Source organism: Clarias gariepinus, chromosome 13, assembly GCF_024256425.1.
Source record: "Clarias gariepinus isolate MV-2021 ecotype Netherlands chromosome 13, CGAR_prim_01v2, whole genome shotgun sequence".
Classification (NCBI taxonomy): Eukaryota; Metazoa; Chordata; class Actinopteri; order Siluriformes; family Clariidae; genus Clarias; species Clarias gariepinus.
The window spans coordinates 9,658,042-9,668,346 of record NC_071112.1 but is presented as its reverse complement, the minus strand read 5'-3'; the positions used below and the strand labels follow the sequence as shown (position 1 = coordinate 9,668,346).

Here is a 10,305-nt window from a genome sequence, read left to right as displayed (position 1 = left end):
CGTCGGCTCGTGCAGAGTGTGCATTCCACCCCCGGTTTGCTCGGCTGTCCACGCGCTCTCCTGCTGCTCACCGGGCGGGTGTCACGCGCGCGACCTCATTTGCATGTCGGTAAGACCTCGCGCTGGCCAATCGCGCGCTGAAACCGAGTCCGGAAATTTCACAGCGTTCAGTTAAGAGTGAGGGGAACCTAGTACGATGAGTTAGGACGGCTCTGCATTAAAAACAACAATAATAAGGCAATATAGTTTATTTAATAAAAAGTCTAATATATCAGAAAAAAGTGAATCCTGAGGTTTTTTTTTTTTAAATAAAGAGTCTAATATATCAGAAAAAAGTAAATCCTGAGGTTTATTTATTTATTTTTTTTAATAAGGCTATATGTATACCGGTATATAATCATAAAACCCAGCAGACAAATAAACCACGCCAAGACTGTAGATCAGATTTAAATTAGATCAGATTTTAAATTACATAGCTAAATAAGAATTTTATTAAGCTGCAAAAGTAAAAACAACATGAAAAGAAACCAACAAAAGATTGCAATCATTTTAGTAATTTTAACATGTAGATATAACTGTATATCTGATTGTACAAATCAAGCCAGATATACAAATGAGCACATTTGCCTGAGCCATATATAGATGATCCATCACCACACAAATACAAAATATTTATATGCTTAACTACCAGAGACAGTAACTAGCCTATATCATATGAACACACCTTGCTTGTACAAAAGGGAAGAAAAACTACTACGTAATAGGACAAACAAATTGAAAAAAATATCAATTTAATTAAATGCTTGTGAATGTAATTTTGCCAATATCTCATCTACATTTGAGATGATGGTAATAATGGGGAATATGCTGATTATGGAATAATAATAATAATAATAATAATTACTCATTTCTCAACTCATCCCTATTTAACGCATCATTAATTTAAGTGATTGGAGGGCGGCAACGTACCCCGCCTCCTCGTCACCACGCCCCTTTTCCTTAGTATTTGTGGTGATGATCTCTTGTTAGCACGCGCCACCGACTCTTCACGCCACCCCTTTTCAAAAAATAAAAAAGGTCTCAATAAAACTAAATTGTATTTAAAATGGCCGTGTTAAATGAAACGTTTCATGCGCGTGCGCAAAACCGATGGCATTGCAGATTGTAGGCTATAGGTCATATGATTATGAGTTTCACTTATTATTGTGAAAATGTGGGATTAATGCATGGCTAAAAACCGAAGAAGAAACTTGTGCGGGCAGGTTTAAGCCAACAAAGTGTTATTTGTGTTACCACTTACATTTGTTCAAATTCAGCTATTGTGAAGGCCTTAAATCACTCCTACATGACGTCATTTGCTAATTAGAAAGAAAGAAAGAGAAATTGCGTTTTGATGTAAAGAAGGCATTTTTATTATTATTATTATTATTATTATTATTATTATTTAGATTTGCCCAACACACACTAATATTATACTCGCCACCCTCCAGTTGTGCAGTGTGTGTGCGGACGTGTTTTAGCTCAAGTTCTTCCTCCAAATCACTATCTTCAGCTATGCAAGCTTTCTGATCGACCAACATCGAAGAGATTTATTCATTATTATTATTGTTATTGTTATGATTATTATAAATCACTGCGCGCGCCTGCTGTACTTTAGTAAAGACGGATGAAGGCGCATTTAATCCGAGCATCAAACATCAATACGTGATATTAAACAGGGAGGCGCGCGCGCATGATTATGATCTATGAGTGGAAAGAGAGGCAGAGAGAAAGAGGGGAGAGAGAGAAAATGACATCAATATGTTCAATAAAGTAGAAACACTGATGATGTTTCGATTTTCGTTCAGAGAGAGCGAGAGAGAGAGAGAGAGAGAGAGAGAGAGCGGGAGATGTAAGAAGGAAGGAGGCAAAGAGAATAAAAAACGAAAGATAAGAGCAGACAGAATGAGACATTGTTTATAGATACACAAAGAGTGGGAGGGAATTAAAATGATGGAGAGAGACAGGAGAGAAAAAATAGTAAGGAAAAATATAAGATACTGTATAAAGAAAGATAGACATGAGTATACTGATAGAAAAAGAAAACTAGGTAAGAAAGAAACGGGCAGAAATTTTTTTTTAAGAATAAAAATATCAGTTAGATATAAATAAAGAAAAAAGAAAAAGAAACTAAGTACAGAAAAGAAGAAAAGAAGTAAAAAAGAAAGGTTATGTATGTATGTATGTATGTTAATAAATATGTGGAATAGAAAATGAAGGTATAAAGACAAAATGTGAAAAGGGGTATAAAAATATAAACATAGCAGAGAAAGTCACAGAGAAAGAAAAGCAAGAAAGGAGGCTAATGATAATGAAAGTTGGAGAGACTGTAAGAGAACAAGAGAGAGGTGTTTATATCTGCATAAAGAAAAAGATCAACCTAGTGAGAAAAAAAGAGTATATATATACAGGGGGATAACCTGAAGATAAGGGGAAAAGAAGATACATGGAAACAGAGTGACAAACATAGAAATGAAAGGATAGCAAAACAGAAAGAGAAAAGACATAGAGGAGAGAAAGAGATCAAATTAAGTAGGAGAAAAAGTAAGAGAAAGGGACCGATGTAGAGAAAGAAAGTTAAAGGCTGATACAGAAAGCAGAACATTAGAAAAAGCAATAGAGAAAGCAAACCAGGGAATCATTTATACAGTCTACAAGAGCGAACGCGCGTGTGCTTGTGTGTGTGTGTGCGCGCGCGCGCGCTAAATGCCTGTTCAATATGTTCTCTGATAGACTCATCAATTCCCACTGGAGAAATTAAGGCACACCCCCACTTTCACATACACACACAGAGTTGTGAGCACCAACTAAACATCACACTAACAACACAATTAAAATTTAAACAATTTCAATCCGAACCTCTGTTTCACTTAAGACACACACACACACACACAAACACACACACACATTAGCAGTGAAGAATTCGCACTCAATCACAGAGCAGCACACAAAGATAATTTATCCAAACTAACATACTACAGCGGCATGTTGGCTTAGTGGTTAATACTGTAACCTTGCACCTCTACCGTACTGTTTCGATTCTCGCCTCTGTGTGTATGGAGTTTGTATGTTCTCCCTATGCTTGTTGGGTTTCCTCCGTATACTCCGGTTTCCTCCCACAGTCCAAAGACATGCGATTAAGGCTATTGGTGTTCCCAAAGTCAAAGTTTTCTGGGATAGGCTCAAGGCGACCCTGTATGCAGGATTAAGTGGTATAGGTGACACACTCCACCACACTACACCCATGCCACTACTCTTCACCCACAGCACTCCTCTCCAGTCCACCTCAATCCTCAACACCCCACAGCACTCATCTCATATCACTACACCCCACACCACTCCTTTACATTTAAGCTTTTGGCAGACACTTTGCACCCCATGCAACTCCTCACAGCAATGCTCTCCAGTCCACCTAACTTTTCTACACCCCACACCACAACATTCAACCCCACTTTACTCTTCTACTCCCCACATCACTCGTCTACACCCTACACCACTTCTCTACACCTTACACCATTCCTCTACACCCTACGTCTGGCTCTCAAATGATGAATCATGAATTGTTCCAAAGGATCTTTGACTGTATTCTGTCTATTAACCATTAAATACATTAGAATTATAGAGTAAAATTAGTATTTACCTTAATGCACAGAGGACAGACAAAAACACTCCTCAAAGTATAGTGACTGTGACTATACACAGCTCTGTGTGTGTGTGTGTGTGTGTGTGTGTGGTTGTGTGTGTGGTTGTGTGTGTGTGCGCGCGTGAATGTGTGTATGTTGTTTTTGATGTTGTTATGAAGTAAATTGTACAACCTGATTGACTTAAAATTGATCTTAAGTTTAAAGATGGTTCTCACTACACAACCATGGAAGTTAATCTTAGTTTTCAGACAGGCTTTTAGACAAAAATCTTTACTGTTATGTTTCATGCTTTCCCCCCCTTTTATTATTAATCTGTTTGAACATGTGGCAAGAGTTAATGCATCATCAAATACAAGAGCTAATCAGGTTTCAGTATGCAAAAAAGAGTGTGTTTGTTTGGGCTTTTAATTGGCAGATTCATATACTAATCTGGAATGATAATTTACTGTGTATTTAAGTATTTAATGTAAACAGATTATTGTGGTAATTTAAAAAAATCTAAATAAAATTAAATAAAAAACATATTTTTAAATGGAAAAAATATATAATTCTTAATAAACTTTTAAATATTATCATTAGTTATAATGTGTGGGGAAAGATAGGCAGTACAAAGCAAAAATAAAATGGACACAATATTTGCAAAAACAAAAAAAGGTATGGTGGGAAAGAAGGTGGAATGTGATGAGATCTGGAGCAGTTGGCTACCTGCTTCCTTCCTTTCTTTCTTCACTCCTTCCTTCATTCATTCATTTAATTATTCCCAAGTTGTTGTGCATATGTGTGTATGTGTTAATGTTTGTGCCAAACTACTACATACTACTACTACTACTAGTAATACTACTACTACTACTACTACTACTAATAATAATAATAATAATGAAGGCCTGGAGCCTTTCCCTGGGAATGTGGGGTACTAAAGTACATGGATTTGGTGTCAACTCATCACAGGACACACACACCAGCACTGTAGGTGTAAGGACACAGTGCTAACCACTTTGTGGTGCCACCAATAATAATGATAATAATATTTTAAAATGGTGCTTGATATGATGTAAACATATTCATTATTTATTCCAATCACATGAGACATAGCCTACTTTTTGTCTGTTAGTCTAACAAGTGTTTGGTTTAATGTTAATGCAGAGAATATTTTAAAATCTACATTTTGTATTTTGTAGCTTGACTGAAGCTAACAGGTTCAATTTGTCAACAAGACACTTTTTATTTAAAGCTGTTTGATTGACTTGTTGTGGTTGGCTATTGAAATCTTTCTCTTTAAAAATATGTGACAATAAAATAAAGTGACAAGCAGAATATTATTATTATTATTATTATTATTGTGGTTCAAAACTCAAGTAACGCGCACGCACGCAAACACACACACCCGAAAAAGCTATGAATAGCTTTATAACATTTATTTATTTCACAACAGGAATCAGCGGGTACAATACAAAAAAAGATTTTCCATCTCTCTGTACAAAGCACACAAAATGCACTTACTTTATATTTACATTCAAACTTAAATCTCAACGTCATTTCCGGGTTTTAATATGGATTTATATGTAATTCTGTTAATGCAGACGGATGTGATTGTCCTTTGAATAAACTATTACTGGAAATATCTTTAGATTAGATTCAGAAACACAAAGTCCCTAAAATATTGCACTCGCGCATGTACACACACACACACACACACACACACACACACACACAAAATGTATTTATATATATATATATATAGGTAAGTAGAAGTAAAAAAAAATCATGTAAAGAAAGTCAGCTGCTTTTTGAAAATGAAAATAAGTATTATTATTATGATGATTATTATTATTGGTAATACTACTACTACCAATAATAATAATAATCCTTAGCATTATCTAATTGTATACTATAGTTGGATAGTTTTGTTAAACAGGCCGAGAATTAAATGAAATAAAATAAAATATTTAAGTGGTTTGCGTTAATCGTTTCTGTGACAAAACTCGTTTTTTTTTTAGAAAAATAATTTCTCAGTCAGTTTATATTTTCTTATAAAAAATTGTATTTCAGTCTTTTTTAAATATATAATATAATATAATATAAATTAAATAAAGTCTACGTGCGTCTGAGCAGCGGTATGTGCGGCTGTGGGTAATAAAGCGCATGCGGGAAGGCGAGGAGCGGTGTGGGCGTGGTGGCGCTCGCGCTGGTCGTGATGGTGCTGGCGCTCGTGTGATGAGGGGTCGCGCTCTCCGACGAGGCCGCCGCCGCGCTCTCGTGATAGAGTACCGGCACGCGCACGATCCGCTGCTGGTGGTGCTGTTGGTGAAGAGGGTGCTGGTGGTGATGGTGATGTAGGTGGTGCTGCTGCAGGCTCGCGGCCTCGAGCTCGGCGGCGATCTGCCGCTTCCACTTGTTCCTGCGGTTCTGAAACCAGATCTTCACCTGGGTCTCGGTGAGGCGCAGGGACGCGGCGAGGCCCGCGCGCTCTGAGCTGCTTAGGTAACGCTTCACGTCGAACGTGGACTCCAGCTGAAACACCTGGCTGCGCGAGAACACCGTGCGCGTCTTCTTCTTCCTGTGGCCTGCTTTTTTTTCTTCGTCCTCTTCCTCTGCTTCCGCCAACGCCATCGCCGCCGTCGTCGGTGTCACCCGCGCGCGCCGTTTCCATTCCTCTTCATCATCCTCCTCTTCGTCTTCTACTCCATGTGCTGAATCTCTTTTTCGTTCTTCCGCGTCCGTGTCCTCGATTTCCTCATCTCCGCTCCTCGCACACTCTTCTTCTTCCTCATCTTCCTCATCGTCGTCGTGCTCTTCCTTAGTTTCCGGGTCGGACCGGAACTCCGGGGAGTCTCTCTCTGAGCAAGTGCTGCTTTTATCTATAGAAAAAAAAGCACATACAATTATCTAATTAGCTTAAAAAATGTAGTTGCTTTCATTCACAAAACATTTTTTAGTGTGTGTGTGTGTGTGTGTGTGTGTGTGAAAAAGAGAGATTTTTGCTCAGATTTAATCCTACATATCTGTTTCAATATTTAACTCGGTGTTAAGCTCCTCTTCTGAGTTAAACTAATTCAGGAGACATTTTAACTCTTCGTTAAACCTTTTAAGAACTATGTTACACAGACTCTTAACCTTTTCGATAAACTCAAACTAAAACTAAAATTATTCAGATTAAAATATACATCCACTTTGTCGTCATAAAAGTGCGTTTATGGGATAAAAATCTCTGTAAGGATTAGTGTACTTATGCTTTGTTGTACTCTCTCTCTCTCTCTCTCTCTCTCTCACTCACACACACACACACACACACACACAATCAGAAATAAAGATACCAAAAATTTAGTACCTTCTTTGTCGCTGTAGCATTTAATAACGTTTTGCAAAGCTTTATAAATAATTTTAAAAACAAAGAATGTTAAAGTTTAAAACCTGCTGCACATATAGGCTAGTAAAGGTACCTTTATTTCTATAAGTTTAAATGTTAAATTTTAAGGGCAGAAAGAGTAAAAACAAATAATATTTGCTACAACGAATTAACAGTTACGTTCTCCTGAACTTCATTGTTAATAATTTTTTTTTCTTCTTCTACTTTATATTATATTATATTATATTATATTATATTATATTATATTATTGTACTGTATTGTAACGTGTATATTATATTATATTATATTATATTATATTATATTATATTATATTATATTATATATGTTGAGTTAACGATCTCACCTGCGGTGCTGTACAGGTGTGCGGCAGCTCCGGTGAGCGCGTGTGGTGGATACCAGCTCGCGCGCTCCAGGTACGCTGGCAGTGCTAACCGGTGTGTATTGAGGAGCTCGAGCCGAGCCAAGCTGAAGTCTCCGAAGCCGAGTCCCAACCCGAAACCGACCCCGAATCCTGCCTCCGGTCTCGCGGGCTTGGCCGCCGGTTTAGGCTTGGTGTCGCAGCTCAGCAGGTTCCGGATGGAGAACGGAGAATCCGCGGGAGAACCGCGAGGCTCCGGCATGACGACCGAGGGAGACAGAAACAGTAAGAGAGAGAGAGAGAGGTAACGACTTATGTTAAAGCAGTTTTTGCTCCGGTTTTGTTTTTCCTTTTTTTTTTGTTCAAAAAGTCCAGTAAAACGTCCTTAGATCGTTAAAAGACGCAGGGAGGAGTGAGAGAGGAAACAATGGCGATGTCTCGGGTCATGTTCAGAGCGCGAGGGGAGTCCAACAAAACGGAAAGGAAGAGAGAGAGAGGAATGAAAAGAGAGAGAGAAGAGCAGCAGAGTTAAACAGAGAGAGAGAAAGAGAGAGAGAGAGAGAGAGAGAGAGAGAGAAAAGGGGAGGGGGAGGGAAGAAGGCCCTCCCTCTTAATTACATCCGTATAATATTATTATTATTATTATTATTATTATTAATAATAATAATAATACAATTAAAATATTAATTGTTTATTTGTTTCCTTATTCACTGAATTAAAAAACTTAAAACTAAAATACCATCCAAATAATTATCATAGCATTATTTAGTTTTACATCTGCTTATATGGCGCATGAGGTGTGCGCGCGAGCGTTATTTGTGGTTTATTTATTTAGATAAACAGTCATTATATTTATGTAGGCTGAACAACACACACACACACATACACGCACACACACACTGAATAAGTGTAAGTAAGTTTTAGAGTTTTTATTAATAATAATAATAATAATAATAATAATCATCATCATCATCATCATCATAAAATAATTCTATATGGTTCTATAAATCACATGTTTTTGCAGAGACATATATGTATTGCCACTGCTGATAAAAAGACACTCTTGTCGGGTTCTGTTTATTTTGAGAATGTAATAGACCATTTGCGGGTTCAGGGAAGCATGGGATATGGGATATCCAGTAGCTGTGATGGACGCGCGTGTCACATTAGAGTGGACTCTAAATTAAAATTTTCCTCTTGTATTTAAAGTCAGGTATTTATAGTATCTTTTGTATTTTTCAGAAAGAGAAAAGTGTGAGAAAGTGATGTGTGTGAGAATTTTTTTTTGTAGCTTTAGCTTAGCATTTAGTATATAAATTGTACTTTGGATGACTGGTATAGTCTGCAGGAGCGCGCATACGGGCTCGTGTGTGTTAGAATGTGTGTATTGATTCTCGTGGTAATTGTGAGGTTAATGGCTTGATATCAGCGCGCCCTCTGCTGGTCGTGATTAATTATGGCAGTCACAGGTATTTATGAATATTTATAAGAATTCAAATGAGCAAGCTGTACGTTCGAAAGATAATGGTTTGTAAACTATTTAACAAAAACACCTATAATAATAATAATAATAATAATAATTACAAATGGTGCTTGATATGATATAAACACATTCATTATTGATTCCAATCACATGAAATACTTTTCGTCAAGTGTTTGGTTTAATATCAATGCAGAGAATATTTAAAAATCTGCATTCTGTATTTTGTAGCAGGGTTACCATTTAACCCCGTTTAACAAATAACATAAATTAATAATAATAATAATAATAATAATAATAATAGTAATAATAATAATGTTTATCTTCTTGAACGAAAGCTAAGGAGCTGAATATGATGAAGTAACAAAAAAACTAAAAAGGAGAGAGAGAGAGAGAGAAAGAAAGAGAGCGAGAGATGGTAAGTTTAAAATGTTTTTAAACATTTGAAGTATGAAAGTGTTGAATATGAAGTCTAAAGAAGAAGAAGAACAACAACAACAACAACAAGAAATGTTCAGTTAACAGTAATTACTATATTCTTATAAAATTTTGACTTCTTACAGGTTCTCCAGTCCAAGTAGAATAAAGAGGTTAAAAACCCTTAATTATCCATGAACCCCTAACAATATCTCGAAAATGTATCTGTTGTTTACCTACAAGTGAACCAAAGTACTAAGCCACTTACTCGCTCATTGTCTATACAGCTTAATCCTTAGGGTCACAGGGCGCGTGGAGCCTATGCCAGGAACTTTATGTCCTTGTACTGTGAGAGGAAACCGGAGTACCCGGAGGAAATCCACCAAGCACGAGGAGAACATGCACACAGAGGCGGGAATATAACCTGGCTAGGAATCGAACCCAGACCCTGGAGGTGCAAGGCGATAGTGCTAACCACTACACTACCACTAAGCCAGTTTCTAGATATTAAGAAGAAAAAAAATAGTAATTTAGAGTTTGTACTATACACACAGTTCTTTGGATGTTCTTAGATTTCACTCAAAAACCAATGAGCTATATCAAGTTGTCTCTCTGGATGATGTCTTTAGGATTATATGTAAAACCTGATAAGGATCATTTTAAATGGCAGTTTAATATACTACATTTTTAATAAACCCTTAACGACCCTCAAATGGGACCTCTAATTGCCAACATAAGAGTGTTTTTAGTGATAAGATGCTAAATATTAAATTCCTGGAAGGTTCAGATATTACGAAGAAGGTAATGAACAGTAATATAGACTCTGTTCTGCACACTGCATGCAAAACATTTAGGTGTACATTTTGAAAAAAAAATTTCTGAGGGTAGTGTAAGAGTTAATTGAGTTCACAATTTTTTATACGGTTCATCAGTGGGTTTTCAAGGATTCACTGGGCAGTAAATGATTCTTATCATCTACTTTTTTAATAGGAAAAACTC

General features: G+C 36.9%; 1 protein-coding gene across 1 annotated transcript; it reads right to left on the bottom strand.

Annotated features, from left to right (window-relative positions):
- Positions 1–5,697: 5,697 nt before the first annotated feature.
- Positions 5,698–7,903, bottom strand: LOC128536070 (homeobox protein HMX3-like). The gene is made up of 2 exons (XM_053510222.1): positions 7,395–7,903; positions 5,698–6,541 (listed from the first exon to the last, which is right to left on the bottom strand). Exons 1-2 carry the CDS (start codon positions 7,669–7,671, stop codon positions 5,778–5,780), a joined length of 1,041 nt encoding a protein of 346 aa, XP_053366197.1. The 5' UTR covers positions 7,672–7,903; the 3' UTR covers positions 5,698–5,777.
- Between the last annotated feature and the right edge of the window lie 2,402 nt (positions 7,904–10,305).

Coding starts and splice junctions, on each gene's coding strand:
- LOC128536070 (XM_053510222.1), bottom strand. CDS start 7,671: ATGCCGGAGCCTCGCGGTTCTCCCGCGGATTCTCCGTTCTCCATCCGG. Junction 6,542..7,394: donor ACACCTGTACAGCACCGCAG/GTGAGATCGTTA, acceptor TTTTTTCTATAG/ATAAAAGCAGCACTTGCTCA.